The sequence below is a fragment of the Gouania willdenowi genome, chromosome 3 (genome assembly GCF_900634775.1).
Source record: "Gouania willdenowi chromosome 3, fGouWil2.1, whole genome shotgun sequence".
In the NCBI taxonomy this organism is placed as follows: domain Eukaryota; kingdom Metazoa; phylum Chordata; class Actinopteri; order Blenniiformes; family Gobiesocidae; genus Gouania; species Gouania willdenowi.
In genome coordinates this window covers 12,655,858-12,678,661 of record NC_041046.1, presented here as the reverse complement: position 1 = coordinate 12,678,661, position 22,804 = coordinate 12,655,858, and the positions used below count along the sequence as shown (strand labels likewise).

The 22,804-nt window shown below is 39.3% G+C and overlaps 1 protein-coding gene across 7 annotated transcripts in view; it reads right to left on the bottom strand.

The window, feature by feature from the left end:
* Positions 1 to 22,804, bottom strand: part of thsd4 (thrombospondin type 1 domain containing 4) — a 76,960-nt gene continuing 54,156 nt past the window's right edge. Inside the window, exons 8-19 of one of the 7 annotated variants that reach the window (XR_003672689.1) lie at positions 13,544 to 13,748; positions 11,834 to 12,009; positions 11,623 to 11,740; positions 11,264 to 11,458; positions 7,280 to 7,409; positions 6,750 to 6,954; positions 6,392 to 6,565; positions 3,784 to 3,957; positions 3,511 to 3,690; positions 1,416 to 1,560; positions 693 to 1,313; positions 2 to 577 (exon numbers count right to left, since the gene is read on the bottom strand). Coding sequence is in view for 5 of the 7 variants with exons in the window: in XM_028436808.1 (XP_028292609.1) it covers positions 1,171 to 1,313; positions 1,416 to 1,560; positions 3,511 to 3,690; positions 3,784 to 3,957; positions 6,392 to 6,565; positions 6,750 to 6,954; positions 7,280 to 7,409; positions 11,264 to 11,458; positions 11,623 to 11,740; positions 11,834 to 12,009; positions 13,544 to 13,748 (1,845 nt within the window). In the remaining 2 variants the exon portion in view is untranslated. Of the gene's footprint in view, positions 1,314 to 1,415; positions 1,561 to 3,510; positions 3,691 to 3,783; positions 4,007 to 5,261; positions 5,664 to 6,391; positions 6,566 to 6,749; positions 6,955 to 7,279; positions 7,410 to 11,263; positions 11,459 to 11,622; positions 11,741 to 11,833; positions 12,010 to 13,543; positions 13,749 to 22,804 lie in introns of those variants that run through there. The other 6 variants (XM_028436808.1, XM_028436797.1, XM_028436818.1 and 3 more) reach the window with 6 other exon arrangements.

Sequence of the window (22,804 nt, the reverse complement as noted above, 5' to 3'; positions counted from 1 at the left end):
ATAATTTTTTCATTCAAAGTGAGTGCATATATAAGAGAGGTACTACATACATACAGTATATGGCATCTTCAATTTTTCTAGTCCAGCCCACTTGAGACCTAACCAACCCTTAAGTGGGACGTGAACTAAAAGAAATTTGACAGCGTACAGTCCAAGGCGTTCACAGACGATGAATGAATGAAGCACACTTCCTCTAAAATCATGTGTTAATGGTTTGCTCTTTATGTTCATTCAGATGATCTCAAGATCACGCTAAATATAATTTATTAGCTTCATTACTGAAAGGCAAAAATAATTAAATTATATTGACTTAGAATTATGAGAATTACAACCAAATCCTGAGCTGTAAATGATGCACAAAAAATACAACATTCAATTTACAGAAAATATTGGATGAAAATGAATTATATAGGTGTGGAATGGTCATATCCCACTAAAAAGTTACATTTAAATCTGTACATTTATTTTCACAGAAGATACAGTATGTTGTGAGCGTCAGCAGGTAGAGGAATGCCTTCACTGAGTTCATGGCAGCAAAGGTTTCAGTCCCACATCCAGAGAGGAGCGACCAGTGGTACTGTGCAAGAGATACAGATGGAACTTATTCTGGTGGCAGAAAACTTTAAATACAAGCATTTTAATTCAGTCCATCATACATAAATATTTACATATGTACATCCAGGACAGCTTACACAGGATGTTTGCTCCTCTTGGTGTGCAAGCAGGGAAGAAATGTGAAATATACACTAGGACCAGCTATTTGGCTTTAATGTAGGGGCACAATGGTTAACCTGCCATTGTTGTCGACCAGGTGAGGTTTCGGTGATGTCTCATCATTAGAACATCTGTACAATCCACTCTGACATCCACTCTTTAATCCATGACTTCCACAGAAGGCCAAAAGAAGCTGCTGACTCTTCTCTTGATACTACGTGGGATTCAATCCTAAACTATCTCCTGGAAGCCTGGGGTTTATTTTGGATTTCTCTGACCTCTGATCAGATCCCAGCTGGTCTCAATCTTTCTTTTCTTGTTTTTATTAAAAGCTGCCTCCTAGTATTCCTTTGTCAGCAAACATAAATATAACACTGCTAGTCAATCTGATGGTCTTCATGGCCAGGTCCAGGACCAGAGTGGCTCTCGTTTGGCTGGCAGGGACCAGAGGAGGGGCTAGCTGCGGCCCCAGTAGATGGGCTGTCTATGGGCCATGCGTGAGCAGGAAGCACAACACGTGGTCTTGTAGTAATCGTACACACAGAGGCGAGCCTGCACCACCACATTGCAGTTGAGGTAGTTGTCTTTGCATTTCTCATCTGGAACAAGATAAAAAATTGAAAAAAAAAAAGGTATCAACACATGACCTGAGTCTAAGCAGCTGGAGTCATTTGCAGGAAGAGAAAAAACAAATCACTGACCAATGTGAGGGGTGCAGGGCCTGGGGTTGCAGTTCTCTTTAGCTTTGGGCCTCATTTGCTCATCACACTCCTCACTGGACATCATGGTGTCAGACAGACAGCGCACCTCCCGCACACGGAAACCTCCCTCACATGTTTGTGAACACTGGGTAAAGCAAGGGACAACTATCAGTCTCACTTAGTAAACGTTCCCTTTAATGGAGATCCAACACTACATCAAGTCAATGCATTTCAAAGCCTGCAAAAATGTGCCTGTGTGAAAAGTAATTGTAATTGCAGCCAAAGTCGCTCCATTGTTTGCCTTTGTTGTCATGATATAGTTCTGTTTGTGGTTGCACTGACCTACAGCCAGGACAAATAAAGACACTAATGAAGAAAATAGGAACATTCTACTACCTAATTCAGTATTCCAATAGGGTAACATTAACTGAATATTATCTTCATCTCATATATTAAAAAACTAATGAAATACAAAATAGGAGAAAAACATCAGCAGATCAATATCAAAGGAAGAAACTAAGACTGCAACAATTCCTTGAATACCTCGAACACAAAATATGATTTATTTCCCCCTGTCTCGAAGCCTTGTTTATTTTTTTAATTATATGTATTAAATTTTTCTTTTTTGTTTTTTTTTTACCATGCCTCATCTTAGGTTAACACCACATATGTCACATGTTTGTTTTGGTTTTTTGCTTGATGTAAGGAATAATTTTATTTTTTTTCTTCAAATGGAAACAAATACTCTTATTAATAAGTGTATAAGTGTCTTATTTTCTATTGTATTTTAAATTGAGCTTTTACCAAAGTATATTTGGTAATACTTTATATTACGGTACTGCAATAATGTTTAAATAGTGCATAATAAGCACAAATTAACAGTTAGTAAAAGTTTATAAGATGCTTGTTAACATTTATTAATACATACTGTAATGACAAATAATGAATGCTTAATAAGCAAAAATTAAGAGTTAATGAGCACCAACAGCAAAAAATTCACAGTTAATAAGCGCTTATAAGATGCTTGTCAACATTTATGAAAAATAAACGTATACTGTAATAATGGATAATTAATCCTTAATAAGCACATATTAATAGTTAATAAGCATTTATATGATGGTATATTAACAGAGCACTCACATTAAATGAGTAGAGATTGCATTATCTGACCAATCACAAATACAGAGAAACTGTGCACAGCATCTTACGTCACAATTGAGGAATAATTCTTAAAAAAACATGAAATAATGAAAACCCATAATTCAGAACAAAAACAACACTGATGCTGCTGCAAAATCAGGAAGGAAGGAACACTGACAGAGAATTATTAGAATTGTGAGACTGTTAATGCGTAAATTTGTGAGATAATACAGTATCAATTCATTTAACTTTACTACGGCACAGATGTGTTTCTATTCACATTTCCGCTTCATTTTGGGAGGAGTCTGTGTCTTTGATATTGAGTTTGTGCTGCTCAGCCTACACCATGAAAAGGACAATATTTGTCATTTATACAACCTGTATTATCTGACAGAACTGAGGCTCTCAACGTCACCAACAGTGTAAATATATGAATGACTGAATGAGGCTCTATCAGCTGACAAATGTCGATCAGTCCATCAGATACAAATCAATGAATTCCCTATAGGATGTCTACGGGCAAATGAAAGGATTACATCTATCCATAAATATCATTTCTCTCTAATCCCTGTTAGATCTGCAGAGAATGACCCACCCATTCTTAGGCAGGTCATTTTTCAAGAAAAGTGATTGGTCGGGAGGCGGTGCTATAATACTCATAAGAAATAAGTGATTTCTCCCTGCGTTAAATAAAGTATTTCTGATTGTGATATTAGCCAGGACATAACCTGGTCCCAACAAGGTTAGCCATTCAGCATCAGTTACCATGGTGATTTAACCTGGTACGAAGTTATCCAGCATACCGGCCCAGAATGTCTACAGTACATTGTTGGTAACATACAGTTGTGACCTGTTCTACTAACTTAACTCAGGAGAGCTCATTTATATGAACCACCTCCACAATATGTCCTTATTATCAGAATACCCTGGTAGATAAATGTGTCTCTGTACTCACAGCGCTCCAGTCAGTGTGGTACCACTTGGCCCTGCAGGCCTTCAGGTTACAGCTCTGTTGGCTAAGTGGTCGGTCCAAGGATGAGCACTCGTATGGTGGCATGACCGTGAACCCCTCCTCTGACTTTACCAAACAAACCACTGACCTTTGCTGACTGCCTGGACCACACTCTGCAGAGCACTGGGTCAAGAAAACACACCAACATGAGATCAGTTACACACACACACACACACACGTCAGTGTGAGGACAGTGAAACACAGAGTAACTCATACCTGGCTCCAGGGCCCCGTGAACCACTCCATACGATTTTCACAGGGACCATTGTTGCAGACCTGAGAATCAGGAGGCCGCTCGCTGTCACATCCTTCCAGAGGGAGGGTGCTGATGTGGTTGATCAGGCAGAGAACTCCCCGGGACCGCACGCCCATCCCACACTCAGCAGAGCACTGCACAGTTCAAATGTAGGTTAATCAGCCCCTGCAACCCTTGGATCCACTGGATACAAAAAGAAATATCTTACATGTAGGAGAACTTTGCAGTTACCACTGGGAAATCAACAAGTGATACTTTTACTTTTAAGGTTTGGAAATACAAACGTCTTAAAAGGCATGTGTAAAAACTTTTTTCACTCTATTCAATAGATATACAGTATTTATACTATTTTAAATATCTGATGATCCTCAAAAAAGTGGCATGAGTGTCATTTGCACAGTTCGCACCTCTTTGCCAGGGCTTTCACACATTCAGCGTGAGACGCACGCAATTCAATACGTTCCTACACTCACACGCCACACATGACACTTCACGCTGAGAAGTGAGAAAACTCGCTGCACATTAGTAACATAGGCTCTATATAAAAGAGAAAAGTAATTCATGAATGAATAAGGCAAAGGCAGACTGCATTGCTTGAATCATCGTCCTGTCAGTCAATCAGATGGAATACAGTGGAACCTGTAGCAGGACGACCTGGGCATCATCGTGGCTGGGAGCTTGGCACAGCCCAGTCAATAAGATCCATTACACATCAGCCAATCAAAAAAATAACGGTGATCTGACTGAAGCAACATTACAGAGAACAAGGATGCATGTACACACATGCGCCGGGAGTGCCTCATTCGTGATTACAGTAATCAGTGCTGCCCCTCCCTAAAGACAAAACATGCACTGTGCGTAGGGCCTCATCATCTTTGGGGGGCCACATTTTGAGCGAGGAGACGCAATTGCACAAGTGCACTACTGGGGGGCAGCAATGATTGACAGAAATACTGTCAAACTATAGAGCCCTGGCTTGGTCAATTAACACACCTCAATAAGGACATATCTCACTGTTCACTCAATGTTGACTATAAAGACTAACAGCTACATCAGTGGCTAACCTATCTTTTTTCTCTCTACTTAAAGCTGCAGTATGTAGAATATTCCTTCTGCTCCCTGTTTTGAAACTGAAGCTTAAACTCCCCGTTAAGTTCTTAGCAACCTTTTTCTCAATAGAGACTAGTGACAAATGTATAGACCTTATCTTGTGTTATTGTAGCGTTATCTGGTGTTTTAGAGACTTTGACATGAATGTACGTATCACTCTGTAGTTAGTGTCCTGAACAGCGGCTGCTGCCATCAGCTCGTCCTCCCCACAGCTCACAGAGCTGTGATCTCAGATGCTGTTCAGGGCAGAGTGAAAACCATCACTCTGCATCCACACTGTAAATGAATTGTGTCTGTTCCCTTCACCTTTGATATGTTTCTCTTAGGTTTACACGCAACGTATCCCGTCTGTTCTCATTCTCCCTCTGACACCAGTACGTGGGGCAGATCTTGCACAGTCACAGGGATCTGCGTGGACACATTCCTCCAAATAATTTTTGTGCCTTTAGACTGTTGCTTGGCACCTTACAGCAAGATGGTCCTGGGTTCAAGTCCTGGGGTGGACACTTGGGTCCTTTCTGTGCAGAATTTTCATGTTATCCCCATGCTGAGTGAGTTTCCTCCAGGTACTCTGGCTTCCTCTGCAATCCAAAAACATGACTATAAGGTTGATTGGAGTCTCTAAATTGCCCGAGTGTGTTGCCCTACGATGGACTGGCTCCCTGTTCAGGGTGTACCCCCCAAGCACCCAGCGTGAGCCGGAAATGGCCACCGGCAGACCACCGCGACCCTGAAATAGGACAAAGCGGGTATGAAAATGGATGGATGGACTGTTGTTTCTCCACCTCGGTCCTTTCCTTCTTGCTTTGCTATGTATCTGTTGTGTCCAACGCTGTGATGGAGACTTCTGCTTGGACATACATCATTAGACTGTAACTACCGATGGTATGTGAACGCGCTTGACTTCAGTCGAGCAGCCAATATTGACACCCAAACCAGCTCATGGAGCTGTAGAAAGATCTATGATTGGCTGACATCCAGCGTCACACTCCTGGATTTATAAATGTCTTGTACAGAGCCAAGAGAAGGAGAATAGATTCACTGTCCATTCAGAACACTTTAGATTACAATATGCTCAAAGATGATTATAGATTTTTGACCAAATGACACAACAAAAATGTATACATACTGCAGCTTTAATAGTGAACAAAATTTAATGTAGCAAGCCCCTCCATGACTTATAGTAGCTGTCATCTTGAAAGGAAGTTTGGTGTAGATTATAAACACTCATTTTATGTTTACCGGAAAAACAGGGATTGGTAATAAACAAACAAACTCAAACAAGTATTTTAGTTGAGTCTCTGCTCGATTAAAAAATCCTTGAATGCTCTAAAAATGTTGAATCATACAGTAGTTTTAAAAACCCATTATTTTGCATTTATATTATAAACATTGTTTGTAATAGTAAACATTAATCCCTGTTTAAGAAGAAACAGGGAAAAGGAATGGGACACTCACTCTGTTGCCCCACTCGGTGTAGAACCAGCTCTTTGCACAGGCTCCCATGTCACAGTTCTCTACGTCGCTGGGCCTCAGATTCATGTTGCACTCCTCGTCAGGAACAAAGTCGCCCACGTTGCTGACACAAAGCACCTTACGTGACCTTTGACCTAGCCCACATGGCACTGAGCACTAAAGGAGACACAGGCAAAGTGGTAAACACTGCACTTTGTAGGTTGTACATACAGTAGATGTCATTGATTGCCAGAGTTTAAAAAAAGGACGCGGAGATGATCCAACTGTCAAAGCCCTTTTTTCACAAAGGTGTCGTTGGGCATACTACTACAGCCTTAGCGACTGACTGCTGTCCACTCACAGCGGTCCACTCAGAGCGGATCTGCCACTCACTGCAGATCTTCAGCTGGCACGTGCTGGTGGTTTCGGGTTTTTCAAGGTGTCGGCAACGGCTTGAGTGAACGTTAAGTGTGTGGTTGGCGTAAACTTGGCGACACAGGACCTGCCGATTCTGCATTCCAAGGCCGCAGGTCTTGCTGCACTCAGACCACTCCCCGATATCCCAGCTATGTTGGAAAGAGAACCGATGGTTAAATTAAATGCAAAAATCGAAAAGACTGAAATATGAAAAACGTCATAAAGAAAAAATGATGTTTGTGCAGAGAGAATGCATGGGAAACAACCAATCACAGCTAAAAATTAAGACATGCTGTGAACTCATGAATACACAGGTAGCATGATAATCATTGCACCAGCAACTTGCCTGAAGATATTTTTATTGTTTTAATAGATAGTCATTTTTGCACATACTTTAGATGTTCCTAGAGAGGTCTAATTCCAAATAGTTTAAATCATTTTAATGCAGCTGTAATGTGTACAGGGACCACCTACAAAGCAGGGCAGGGCTGCAGGTTGCAGGCTTCTTCCTCTGGGCTGGGACGGCTGCTGCTGTCACACAGAGTGTTTGAAACCTGGACCTGGTTCACCCGGTGCACACAGTTATAGGTGGAATATCTGAAACCTGAACAGAAAAAGCTTTAATTTAGGAACATCTGAGAAAAACCCAAAGTGGTCAAGTCAAAGCTGGAACAAGATTTTTCCCTATTAAAAGTCATAATAGATCATTTTAGAATAATTTTAAGACTGCACATTGGGAATAAAAACATGCTTTTACAGTGTTGATTACAGGTTTCATGTTGATTCCCAAAAATTCAATACAGGCGGTTAGTTTCAAGTGAAAAAGAATTAGTTAAAATATAGAAATAATAATTAACAGGATTGAACTAAACTATTCACATCTGTAAATAAAAAAATAAATACAAATGTAAGTATCATATCATAGTAGTATGATTTCATGCAGGAAAAAAAATAAAATAAAAAATTGCATTTATAAATTATCGACCAAAGCTAGCAGGAACATTTCTGATGATCAGTTGCCAGCTATCTGGTATGGTAAGTGTTACTGAATTCCCAATATTAATGCATTCGTTTCCAGGCTGTATAAGGGACTTTTCCCTCTGAAATACTCCCACCACTTTGACGCTACAGCCCTAAATCTTAAAACACAAAGTTACAGTTTCCTGAAAAAAACTGAAAGGTTCAGTTAGTTGTTTACTGAGACATATTTACAGTATTTATTTGCTCAACCTATTTTACCTCCCATGCTTGCAGAAACCAAAAAAAGGAAAACAAGTTGGATGCAGCAGCAGCGATGATGAGGAGGAGTACAGAGGGCTGGTGGAAAGCATTTTTTGCATGGGGCACTCATAACAAACTAAAGCTCTAAAGATATCAGTAAGATGGTGGTGGACTACAGGAAGAACTGTCTGCCTGTTCCTAGTACCCTCCAGGAGATTGTGGATTCATACAGGAACCTTTGCTCTCCTATCTATTTTTTCCATTGAGTATTATTCATGGTAATATTTATTCCCTGTATTTATTTTGCCTTAAGCAGCTGTAACACCTGAATTACTCCTTTGGGGATCAAGAGAGAATATCTTATCTTATCTGCTCATATGTATGATTCCTGAAGAATTAGTTAGCTAGTAGGCTAATCAACAACAACAGTGTGTTAAATTATATATAAAACTTTCAACTGATTAATAATATCCCATTAGAGGTATAAAGATGTTATTGACATTGTTTTACTCACTTAAAGCTGCAGTATTAGAATCCTCTCTCCACTTCGTTTTGAAACTGAAACTCAACCTCCCTTACCGGTATTTTTTGTGAACGCTCTTAGCAACTTTTTTCTCAATAAAGACTTGTGACAAATGTATGGACTTTATCTTGTGTTATTAGAGATTTTTCTGGTGTTTTAGGGACATGAATGTACGTAGTTACTATCCTGAACAGCGACTGCTGCCGTCAGCTCCTCCCCGTCAGAGAACTCATACAGGCGGTTGTGATCTAGGCCTGACGCTCAGAGCGGACTGACAACCATCACTACGCATCCAAACTGAAAAATAAATTCACCTTCTCTTATTGCAATTTATCCCGTCTGTTATCACTCTCCCTCTGACACCAGTGTGTGTGTGTGTGGCGAACCCATGAGGAGGCAAAGCGGTCCGTTCCTCCCCAGTGTTTGTAGCTTTAAACTGTTGCTTCTCCACCTTGGTCTGCCTTTTTCTGCTTGATCTGCTGTGTAACTGTTGAGTCTAACGTTTAGGCAGACTTCTGCTGGAACGTCCGTCATTACACTGTAACTACCGATGATACGTGAACGCGCCTGACTTCAGTCGAGCAGCCAATAGTAATGCCTACAACAGCCCATCTAGCACACGTGTTTGTAGAAAGAGGAGCTTCACCCTCATGGATTTATGAACTTCATCTACAGAGTCAAGAGAAGGAGAAGAGACTCACTTTCCACGCAGAACAGAAATTGTGATTGTTAATGCTAATGCTATTGCTAGGCTAATGTTAATGCAAGGTTAAAGCTCATGCTAGGCTAATGCTAGGTGAATGCTAATGCTAGGCTAATGCTAGGTTATTGTTATTGCAAGGCTAATGCTAGGTTAATGGTAATGATATAGGCTTTAGTTAAACAAAGTAAAAAGTCTGTGTGTGATTATAAGAACATATCAGCCCTTTTGTTTGATGTGAACTGTACTTGGAACCAGTTTGATGAATAGCTTACATACAATTTTAAAAAATATTTGAAAATTACCTTGTCTTAAATGATCTTTTATTCCTTTCTTAAGTAGGTGAATTGGTTTGTTTTATTGGTAAATAACTTTAAAATAGTCTAAATGATTTGAATGAAAAAATTGTGATGTGATCGTGATTTTACAAAGAAAAACATGTGTGTGTCTGTGCTAGACATTAACTTAAATTAATTTAAACTATTATTCAGCTATACGAGCAGTGTTATGAACACTGTTAGTAGCTGAATTGCACTTCTAGGTTATATCAGCATAAATACATAGTAAATGAAACAAATGCCTTGTCTAATCAAATGTTCATTTGAACTGTTCTTATTTGATTATTTTTTTATGTAATAGTGTATTTCTATTGACCTTGAGTCTGCTGCTAAGACATTCATTCAATCAAAAATCACTCGATATTTTAATTTTTTTTTTTTTTTTTTACATGATTTGCTTTTTAATGACATCCTTTCTGTTGCAGACAAGGAGAACTGAGGTAAAGGTAGCACTGCCTTGGGCCACAGTGTTTTAAGTGGGAGCCCCCTGCATCACAATCTGAGACAAACACCTACAACATGAGACATGTCCCCAACTTTTTTTTGGACACTCAAAGTCACTTTACAGAATTATAATTATATTATTTAATTAGAATAGGGCGACCGTGGCTCAGGTGGTAGAGGGTTGTCTTCTGATCGAGAGGTTGGGGGTTCGATCCCAGTACCTGACTATGTGTCGAAGTGTCCTTGGGCAAGACACTGAACCCTAAGTTGCTCCCAGTGGTCGACTAGCGCCTTGCATGGCAGTCCTGTCCCACTGGTGAGTGAACGTGAGAGTGATTGGGTGAATGAGCTGATATGTAAAGCACTTTGGGACTGCTTCAGTGTGGTGATAAAGCGCTATATAAATCAAGTCCATTTACCATTACCAATTATGGTATTTTTCTTTAATAATAAACTACTAACATAGGCAAAGCTGCCCTGGGGCAGACTGACAGAAGCAAGGCTGCCAAAGTGTGCCATCGGCCCCTCCGACCACCACCAACACTCACTCACACACTACTATCATACTAGGCAATGTGGGTGAAGTGTCTTGCCCAAAGACACAATGACAGATACCATTGGGGTGACTGCCACCCGGGGTGGCCCACCCACTGTGGCACCTGGTATTCTCAGTGGTCTTCCATCCAACTACTAACCAGGCCCAGACCTGCTTAGCTTCAGAGATCTAATGGGATCGGACAATGACAGGCTGGTAGGCTAATCATATTGCTAGGCTAATGATAATGCTATATTTAAGCTAATACTAGGTCAATAATAATGTTGGGCTAATGCTAATGCAAGATTAATGCTATGCTAATGTTAATGTTGATGCTAGATTAATACTATTGCTTGGTTTTTGGTATTGCTAGGCTAATGCCAATGCTAGATAATGCTAATGCCAATGATAAGCTAGTAGGATGCAGGCCAGCAACTGCATCCTCACTTACATCCTCAAATGCAAATATTGTAGTTATTATTATAATTATATATTATTCCTCAACAGGATAGGTGAAATTCACTGTAGGCACCAGGGCTACATTGTATATGACATTAAATTATTATGTTTTTAAGTGTGCAGGTGTAGGGTGTACATGGCTTCAGGTTAAATGAGGGGTACGTGACTGTGAAAAGTTTAGGATCCACCGATGTCAAAGATGTAGCACTACCTAAAATGGCTAATGGTTTGTTCTAACCTTTTCCACAGGATGCGCTGCATTCTGTAGTACCACTCATTTTCCACATGTACTCTTTGTCACGTCTGGGTGGTTGTACCACTGGTACCTGGATGTCAGAGAAATGAGGGGGATACATTCTCCCGCCTGTTGAGTGGATATTGTCCTGGGTGTTGCTGTGCTGATCATATCCACTTTGTTTATTCAGAGCATTCCCTAAGATGGAGATCCAAAGTTCAAAACAACAAAGGAACATAACAATTGATGAGATCAGCTGTGCAAAAATCTGTAAAAGAAATTATTGCTAGAGATACTAGTTGTTCCTGTAACAGAAAAAAACTCATACCTAAACATGCTAAATGTAAGACATTGGAAGCTACCTTCTGGTCTGGGGTTTGGTTGCTGTTGATCGGTCGCTCTCTGAGAGGGAAGAAGGTACTCATAATGGACTCCTGGGTTTGGTTGCTGGAAAATCATCTGAGCGAAAACAATCTTAAACTAATATAGTGTTTTCAGAATATCTGCTTTTAAGGATAAAGATATTTTTTCTTAAAGAAGTCCTTCTGTCAGCGCAACCAAATAAATACTCACAAAAATATCGAGGATTTCATTGGTGGGTCCTTCAGCGAGGAAAGACTCTCCAGTCGTGCTCCTGATTTCATTGGGACGTCGGTATGTGAACATTGTTCCACCTGCCTCATATTTCCCTGGTCTGTCAATGACCCAGTTTCCATTGATGATAGATCGTCCTGAACGACTTCGCAGCGCTGCAAAAGAAAGACAGTACATCCACACAATTACCACAAGAAGCCCTAACCTCTGACAGAAAGAGAAATACTTTATCTGTATAATCAACTATTGATTGTCTAATATAAAGAGATCAAGAAACATAACCTATAGATCTAGATAGATAGATTTAGTGGCTCTCTTTAAGCTGTCTTGCAAATCTGATGTTATATCTTCAAAACCTGTAACCTAAAACTTTTTCCACAGATTTCATGGATTAGATACAAGAGTTCATTAGAAAAGCATTAGATAAGAAACATTAGATGGCCTCGTAAATCTGCAGAGCTGACAGAGACTTACACTGTGAAAAGTAATGATGTGGGGAGCAAACAGCAGCCTGCTGTACCTCAATGTTTCATTTCAACATAAACCTTCTGTTAATATATCTCTGATAGTTTGTACAGTAAATGTGGAAGTGACATAACTTGAATGAGAAGTGTTTTTAGGCCAGCCTCCTGGGAGTCAGAAAAACAACTTTATTTAGTGGTTTATGCTTTGACCTCCTCTGGACAGGGCATTTTATAGAGATTATCACTATTAACAATATTAAGAACATAGGTCAATCTGTGTCGTCTCTAGATTCTTACATCCTTAGACATGGCAGAGCAACACTTTCTAGGACTTTTATAAATCATTTTCTTCTTCCATATTTCTTTACACCTCAGGAGTTGCTTTGACAGATATTTTAGGTAAACCATGTCAGGACTCGTCTATTTAAAGTGAAGAAAGTTTTCCAATAAATGTAGTAAGAGCTAATGTTTATATAATCTGTGCAAATGTATGATTGAACAAGACATAGATGGAAGAAAGAAACTATATAAATGGTAAAAAAAAGAATACATGAATTAACTAACTGACTAGGCTAAAAACAGGGTAATCTGCATGGAAATAAGGGCTGGGATAGTTATCCCACCAAATGGAATATTATTTTCCATGTATGTTTTGAGATGGATTTAAGTGGAGCACTGCAGCTGTCCTCAACTAATGGAACTGGAAAACCACATGGAAAAAGAAAAGTTCTTTTTGGATTACATCCGCTGCCATTGAAGGCAGCTCCTCCTACCAACACTGTGAGGCCCTATACTTAAACCTCACTATTACAGGCCCTTAGATTAGGAACACTTCCCTACCATGTTGGAAATCATTTTGCATTTAAATTTAACTGGAGAGGTTTTCAGAAAAAATTACAAACAAGGGTCTGAAAATCATAAGTACATAGTAGTACTGTTGTTGTTACATGTGAATGTAACAACAACAGTATAGACATAAGTATAGACATGAACTATTTTCCATTTGTTTGCAGTTTTTAAATTTAATCATAGTAAGTAAGTGATAGGGGTGTCCCGAAACTACTTTTTTACTTCCGATACAATACTGATATTGCAGCCTAGAGTAGTGACTGATATTGATACAATATCAAGGAATCCTACATAATTTCATTTCTCATTTTGTAGTGTGAACTATTAAAAAAATCTTAAAAATGCTTTTTGTACCTGTGTTCATAATTATCCTTACCGAGGTAGTTCCTGCTCTTCACCATCTCAGTGACGTTAATCTTTGTGGCTCCAGCTGGGATCTCCACTATCTTGTGGTAGCCAATCTTGTTCAGACTGTGTTGGAACACTCCAGAGACCAGCCTGCAGGTTGTGTTGTCTCCTCCACAAACACCACACTTATCCATCACTTTACCTGAACCAAGATATGCATCACAGCCGGGACTCTGTGTGAGGGGGAAGAGAAACCAGCCACATTAACAAACATCATATACTGCAAACAGGGACTTTAAAAACATCAACCAATCAGCAGCTTGTATGTTTCAAAAGCAATAACTAGCACTGGTTATGATCTGATTACATGGTCCTGTATAAAATTGTGCATGGTTTCTTCTCCAAACTGCTCCCCGTGCACTACACTGTGGCAGCCCACCGCTCCTCAGGGATGGGTTAAATGCAGAGAACAAATGTCATGTATGTAGCGCTACACATGTGATTATCATCCATGCTTACTGAGAAAAACAAACATCCACCAATATGTCCAAGACAACACCAACAGATCAATGTTACAATTGTTACGGCTGAATTTACGGTTGACCTCATTTGGAGACATGATTTATTGCTCTGGTTGAATGATGGAGTCCAGGAGAAGCATTGATGATTTTATATAAAAAAAGTTTATTCTAAACTAAGAAAAAAGGTACAAGATGGAACAAAAGAAGTGACCGTCCCGGCCGGAGGTCCGAAGGAAGTGCCGCGCCCTCTAACAGTTTCAGCTTAAGGTTTTACACAGATAAGAAAAGGTCCCAACAGTGAGAGACAAAAGGGAGGAAGTCAGATGCCCATAGTGGAAATGTTGGAGGATGATGAAGATGTTATGAGAAGGTTCGGCTCCAGTCTTTATCTGTCTTGATAAGTGTGTGCGTCAGTGTATATCTGCATGTGAGCAGAGATTCTGGCTTGGCAGAGACTGTGCTGCACTGAGAATAATACGATCTGTACTGTTTAATCATGATTCAGCTGTTCAAAAGTGTAATGAGTAATGGAGTCGTCATGTATTAAAACATGACAAATTGTACACATGAACATACATTTGACGATATGATGATGAATATAAAAATGACCATAACACAATGAACACACTTAGGGACTCAGTGTGTGCTATACTACGAAGCTGGCTAACGTCTTACGAAGCTAAATCACCATGGTAACAGGATCTGAGTGAGTACTGAAGTCCCACCTCCTGACCAATCAGATCTCTTAGAAAATGACCTGTCAATAAAAGGAGGATCACTGTGAACACGTCTCTGTGTGGATCTGATGTGATGCATATAGGAGAGAGAATATTTAGACATTGATGCAGTCCTTCCATTTACAGATGACATCTTATAGGAAATATATAGATTTATATCTGATGGACTGACCTAGACCTAAACCTGAGTAGATCGGGTGATTTCAAATTCAGACCAATAAATGACTTCATTCATTCATGTATTCTGTGGTGACGCTGAGAGCGTCAGTCCTGTAAGATAATATAAAATATAAATATATTTCACCTTATGATGTAGGCTGATGAATGCAACATCAGAGCCATAGACAAGGTGAAAGTTAAAGTGAAACTGATCAGTGTCTGTTTATTTTCTGTTTATAATCTCACTAATTTAATCATTAACACTCCAGCATTAATTACTTGCTGCTATTACTGCAGCAACAGTGTTGTTTTTGGTCTAAAATATGGATTGTATTTCTTAATATTTTTTAATAATTATTCCTCAAATGTGATGTAAATTGCTCTCCAGTTTATCTGTGATTGTTATTGGTCTGACACTGTACATAGCCAGGCTGAAAGTTGTAATCTAGATTCATAGGACAACTTCCGTCTGACGGACAATGTTTGGTTAGGTGAAGAGAAATCCAGGATATAATTATCTAGCTTCGTAGTATAAGCCCTTAAATTATTGCTTCGATAAAGTTGATAATAACATCCAGACTCACTACATATGTAGGGTCAATTTTATCATTTAAACATTAGATATTATATTACATTGCTGTTTTTCTCATTATATGTTATTAATGATGCATGTTGGATGAACGAACTGTTTTTCTCATTAACTTTAACATAAGGAAAAAAACAAAGATGTGTTATTGCAACACAACTTGCAAAGCACCCCATTGCTTCATTGACAAAGCTCATGTTTATGTGTGCTTTTAAATAACTGAATACTTATCCACCTTTGGTCAATTGATACAGGATTTACCTGCATGTTAAGTGGACGTTAGAATGCTAGAAACTATGGCATTGACCTTAAAACTGTCAGGTTTAAAAAGCAGTCTCAGATTATTGTTTAAATGAGTATTGGCAGAAATGACATTCATCCTAGTCATACTTGTCAAGTTTTGGATTTGAAAATAAGACGCTCACTACGAGCCGTCCCACCCGCCCAACCAAGCTCCAGTATCCCTTATATTTTAAGACAGGTGTACAAGAAATCTAAAATAGCCACTTGTCAACCACTTACTAAATACAATTATGTGATGCAAATCTGGTAGGCCTACCTTTATTAGCTTTGAAATGCTGTGAACATTCCTACTAGGGCTGGACGATATGGACCAAATTTTATAAAGTATCTCATATATTTTCTCAAAATGGTGATATACGATATAAATCTTGATGATTTTATTTCAAATGAAGTCTGAGCAGAAAGACAATTCTGGGTTAAATTTGCTAACGCAAAATGCTACACAGACGCATTTATTAACAAACAGCTTCACAATATGTGCAACTTTTGACTTTTTTTTTCCTGTAAGGGACAGCACGTGTGAGTGAGCTCTGTAGTGTGGCTTGTTGCGGGGAAGGTCTGGGTTAGGACGCACTCAATAATCCATCTAACTGTGCTTTACATGTTGTTCTGAGAAGTAAAAGCAGCGACTCCTAAAATGGGTATTTTGATACAAAATAAGCTATTATATATATATATATATATATATATATGCAATATTGTAGTTTTCTATCTCGCCAAAATACAAAACTCAATTAAAACATAAATGTGTATATGAAGCACATGTTTTTATTTAATATACTTAGAATTCATATATAGGTCAACACGTCTCATATTTACTGTTAATTTCACGTTGCTTGTCTTTAAGTTAGAAATTTACATTTTATTTTCATTACACATTTTTTTTTAATTTCTCATGCTCACTCATGTGGTTCCCTCGTATTCACTAAGGACTAATTAGACACATTTGTTACAGACTTTACATCCTTTAACACTTTTTAAAGCAGTGTATATTTGTGGCTCTTGTGATTGGCTGATTTTTCATGCTGACTTACGTCGTTCCTTCCTCAGTGGCAGACACTAATCTTACAGAATGTGTAACTGTGTCCCATCCTGCTGCTCTTTAGGAAGGTAAACTCTCTGTCACATTTTCCAAGGTATTTATACGAGTTCTTTGTTTATTTCGCCGGAACATCTTCATTCATCATCTCTCCTTTTGGTTGTTTCCGGATTTGTTGCGGCTGTCGGCACGAATTTAGCTGGACTAATCTAGCTAGTGACAGCGTTCAGTTTAGTAAGGCATCTTTTAATTATTCTTACATTAAAATACAGGATATTTACAGGAAAATAATAATATGGGACGATGGCGGAAAAGAGCGGTAAAACACGTGAGTTTCCCGGCCAAAACGGGATACTTGACAGGTATGATTTTAGTCAGCTACAGCTTTCACTTGTCTCCAGTATAGAGACAATAATTTCTGATGACAAATTTATCATCCTAAAGGAAACAAATGTCCACCAAAATTTCCAGGATAACACAAACATTTGGATTGATAACTCTCCCAACTGAAACCTAAACAGCCTCAATTCCATGACCAAAAAAAAATAATATTTTCAAAAGATGCTATTCTCACAGCAGTACAAGGCTCGAAGGAACTGCAATCATCATAACAATTGATAGAGTCAATCCAATTCCACAGTGGTACGTAGTATATAAAATGGAATCAGGTAGAGTAACCATTGATATTATTACGATAATATTCTGGGACAATTGAAAATTCTAATTGAGATAAAATCGTGATTGTTGATAATCTGTTGCTAATCAGATAAGATCGGCTGCAACAGAACACAAACTACAACCTCGCTATCTTAAAATAATGTACATTCTAAGTGTATGTTGTGTGCTATACTTGGGCGATAAGAGTATACAGTATATGATTTTTCATTATTTTAATACAATATTAAAGTTTAAAATCCCACTGAGAGGAGAACATGTGAAAGCTATAGTTGGTTTGATATTTAGCACCTGTACTACGAAGCTCGATAAGTCTATCCAGGATATATCTCCATTAGCGGGCTTCACCTAACCAAACATTCTCCATCAGAGAGCCCGTGTACTACAAAGCAGGTTATCAGCACGTTCACTTAACACAGGTGTTTTCAGCCTGGCAACGTGCATGCTCTAGTGAAATGGGTGGAGATTGCAGTGACAGACCAATCACAAACACAGAAAACCCATGCAGACTTACGTCACATGAGGAATAATTCTTTAAAAATATGAAGTATTAAAATCAATAATTCAGACCAAAAACAACACTATTGCTGCAGCATAGGCAGGAATGCAGGAATTGATGAGTGTTAATACTTAAATTAGTGAGATTATACAATATTCATCTGAGAAAATGGACAATGATCAGTTTAATTTAATTAAGGCACAGACTGTGTCTCTGATGCTGCGTTCATACAGCTCAGCCTACATCATAAGGTGGACAATATTTGTATTTTATACAGCCTGTATTATCTTACAGGACTGCAGCACTCAGCTTAGCCACAGAATACATGAATGAATGAATCAATTAATTTCATTGTCAGACTCGACAATAAAAGTGAAATGTTCCCATAGCACAGACTTTAGAAACAGCTGCTTCCTCAAGCCGTAGCTGCTTCTCCCTGCTAACCATGCTAACCATGCTAAAGGTAAATAACTTTGTCAGCAACGCCAAACTTTAGTGTGTTGTAGCTTATTAACTCACGTGGCAGAGTTTGATACTCCCTGCGCGCTGACTCACAGGCACACTCAGACACACAGGTAGAGATAAATACAATGGGCGGAGCCTATACGCCAAACCGTAAAAAACATAGTTTTCAAGTCAGTATTGAAACGTGGATGCCGTACCGAACGGTTCAATATACTGAGAATTGTTACATGCCTAATATACTGTAAATTTATATATAAATAAAACAATAGCTATATAACAGAGCTGATAACTGCTTTGGAAAAATACATTCCAGTTGAAAAACCCCTAAAATGGAGTGTTAAACATTAATGCGGTTCTAGAATAGCACTTTGTCTTCCAGAACAACAACATAAAACATGTGTTGATTCTGTTGACATCTGTGAATGTAGCTTGCACAAAACCCTGCCATGAATTCCATTAATAACTGACAGAGTAAACTGAGGGCCGAGGTCTGTGCTGGAAAACTACCAACACTTGGGAATCTGACAAATAAGAATGAGCAGAGATTCCCTAAGAGATGAGGCTGAGACTTGTGAAAAAACTGCAGATGCATGAAATGGTTTCAAATAAACGACAATTAGCATCGAGGGAAAACTGTTTTCTGCTACATTATCTGTATACAAAGTGTAAGTGTGACCTCGCAAAATAGCATTATTTGGACAAGCTTTTAAATAAAATCCCTGCTCTGTTTGACAGCTCAATTGAAATACTAAAATTATATGAATAAAAAGGAAATTTCTCCAATAATGATTTTAAACTTCAATAGATTCTGCTGATACTGTCTTTTAATACTTACCCATCGATGATGATCTTGTCGACTAAACCGAGCAATTTTTAATGCACCTGTGTCTTTGCATTTTAAATGAATAAAAAAATATCAAAGATGTCTTGTTTTTATTCAGCATAGGGCAGGATTTGAGAAAAAAAAAAAAATAGTTTTAGGGGTTTTTTTTATGCTAATGGCTGATGAAGTGCTCTAAACCAAAGAGAATGAGTCCACACATATTTCTACATATAGCCTTGAAAAGATTGTGTAATACATTTTGTACTTTTATTATGGGAACGAACAGCAGTATGTGACTGCTGATGGTGACGTCAAATGACGCTAGTGCGCATTCACGATGGCTTGGAGAGGTGGCCCGGAAATAAAAAAGAATGAAAAAAGACAGCTTGGAAACAAACACACTGGACTAAACTACAGTTTGGTTCCACAGATGAATGCAGAGGCATGTGCACAGGTCTTGCACTAAACAGTCAATGAACAGCGAGTAAATAAAAAACCGTGTCACAGTTAGAGCGCGGATCGGGCCGCATTTTCTCTTTATGTTTGTAGTGGGAAGCACTGATTTTTTTTAACAAACAACTGATAATGTCAACATCAGATCAGCATACGGGTAACACTCAAAAGTGAAACACAAACAGGGGCACAGTGCATGCAAGAGACCGATCGGCTCTATTTACATAATCCATGTATCAAAGATATGGATAAGCCATGTTATTGTGCAGTAAAAAGAATGTTTCAACAGTGTACACTTTTCCTTTATAATTGCCCTCTGCTCCATTCTCCTTGCCCCGCGGATCACTGCTCCCCCTGTGCATTCTTCAGAGGGGTTCAAACTCTGAGTATGTTCGGGCTCAAATGAGGAAAACTCTGAGTATCCCATTACTGAATGCGAGGTATGTTCTTCCCTGACTATGTCACCATGGTAACATTGTCCATGAACTAAACCTGCTAACTGGCAGGTTTTATCAAAGAAACCCTGGGATTCTACCTGGCTCCGCCCACCTGAAAACCGTTTCTCAAGTAACACTTTAACCTTGACGCTCTTATCTGAAACACATTAGTAACATCACACACCACAGAAGTGCTCACATCATTACAAATGATGTGCTGCTTTCCATTTTTTGTTTTTAACAATAAATAGTTTTCTTTATAACATTGCGGATGCAGATCTTTTAGGAAAAGACACTGAGAGGTTGATCTGCATTAAAATGCCTACGGACGTCTGTAGTAAAGTTCCCTGGATACAAACCTGTGGGAAATGTAAAGGGGGAATGAGCCCTAAATGATTACACATTTAGGGCTCGACATTGACTTTGCGTTGTTTCATACTACGGGGTTCCTCAGGGCTCTGTGCTAGGTCCAATCCTCTTCTGTATCTATATGATCCCCCTTGGTAATGTTATGAGAAAATACTCTGTTAACTTTCACTGCTATGCTGATGATACCCAACTGTATGTATCAATGAAGCCAGGTGAGACAAATCAGCTATCTAAACTTGAGGCCTGTCGAAAGGACATTAGGGCCTGGATGGACCAAAATTTTCTTCTTCTCAACTCAGACAAGACTGAGGTCATTGTACTGGGCCCACGACACCTTAGAAAAACCTATGCTAGCCTAACTGCCCTAGATGGCATTACTCTGGCACGAAGCACAACTGTTAGAAACCTTGGGGTTCTATTTGATCAGGATTTATCCTTCAACTCTCACATAAAACAAACTTCAATAACTGCCTTCTTTCATCTCTGTAACATTGCTAAAATCAGATCTATCCTGTCTCAGGGCGACGCCGAAAAACTAGTCCATGCTTTTGTTACCTCTCGACTGTTGTAATTCTCTTTTAGTAGGCTGCCCGAGCAAGTCGCTTAAGACACTTCAGCTGGTTCAAAATGCTGCAGCACGTGTACTGACTAAAACTAGGAGAAGAGATCACATTACTCCTGTATTAGCCTCTCTGCATTGGCTTCCCATAAAATATAGAATAGAATTCAAGATTCTTCTTCTCACTTAAAAAGCCCTAAATGGACAGGCACCAGTCTATCTCAAGGAGCTTGTAGTGCCATACAATCCCCCCAGAACACTACGCTCTCAAAATGCTGGACTACTCGTTGTTCCATTCATCTCTAAAAGTAGTATAGGAGGAAGAGCTTTCAGTTATCAGGCCCCACTTTTCTGGAACCATCTACCAACCACGGTTCGGGGGGCAGACACCCTCTCTACCTTTAAGGTTTGGCTCAAAACATTCCTCTTTGGTAAAGCTTTTAGTTAGGAACCAGCTCATAGCTCATAATTAAGATGCAATAGGCATAGACTGCCGGGGGGGGGGGGGGGGGGGGGGGGTTGGGGTCTGGCATGCTCGGTTGGAGAGAGGTTGGAGAGGGCGTTAAGAGAGAGGTCATTTAGGTTAGAGAGAGACCGGAGAGGGTCCCATTCCTCTCTCAAACACTCCCTCTATGTCTGCTTCTTCCCTTGTGTGTTTGCTCCTGTACTCCTTCTGGCTTTTGTCTTGCAGGTCCGTGGGATCCTTAGTGTGGAGTTACAGAGTCTCAGCGGCTCTGTCTCCACCCTTTCCTCTGCACACACCCAACACAGCATAACGTGGATGGCTGTTCATCATAGGAATGGGATCCACACAAGGTTCCTGCTGCTTAACAGAAGGTTTTCCTTGCCGCCATGATGAATTCATGTTGGGTGTGGGATACATATGTATGTGTATATACGTATATATGCATATGTGTGTATCCATAAAATGAAGAGTCCGCCCTTAAGACTGCTCTACTGTAAAGTGTCTTGAGATACCATTGGTTATGATTTGGCGCTATACAAATAAAGATTGATTGATTGATTGATACTATATTACAGCTCGATGTATGGACATCATTGTTTGAAAGCTACTGTGGGGCAGCGAAAGCATTAGGTCAGGGATTCGAATCCAAGCTCAGTCAATTTTTATTGACTTTTTTTTGGACGTCGAGATGGCTCTGTCGACTACATTACATTAAAAATCAATATAAATGCGACGCCAAGCGACCGTCGCTGTCTTTATAGCCACTGTAGCGGGAGGGCTGTGCACTTTGCCAACTAACTGTGGCCAAAGAAAGTAGAATACTCCTTGAATACACCTTTCACATTGTAATTATATTTTGAGTGAAACTCATCCTTTACAAACTCCATTAGTTGAGCATTTAAACCATAAGTACAAGTGGAACTATGATAAACGATTTAAAAGACTATAGTTGCTTCAGTAGCATTCTCTGTGAACACCTTTATAAAAGGCCCATATTCCACAAACATCAGCTGATTTCACTCATCGGGGTGAATAAATCACTCTCTTCCAGGTGGTTGCTATGGTAGTTCGTGTAATCTTTGCTCCATTGATTATTTTTTTTACTTTTTATCGCGCGTGTGCACGTAAGTAACCCAAAGTTTACATACTCAGGGTTGATTGATCCACTTCATACCAGCTATAATGGTATCAGACACCC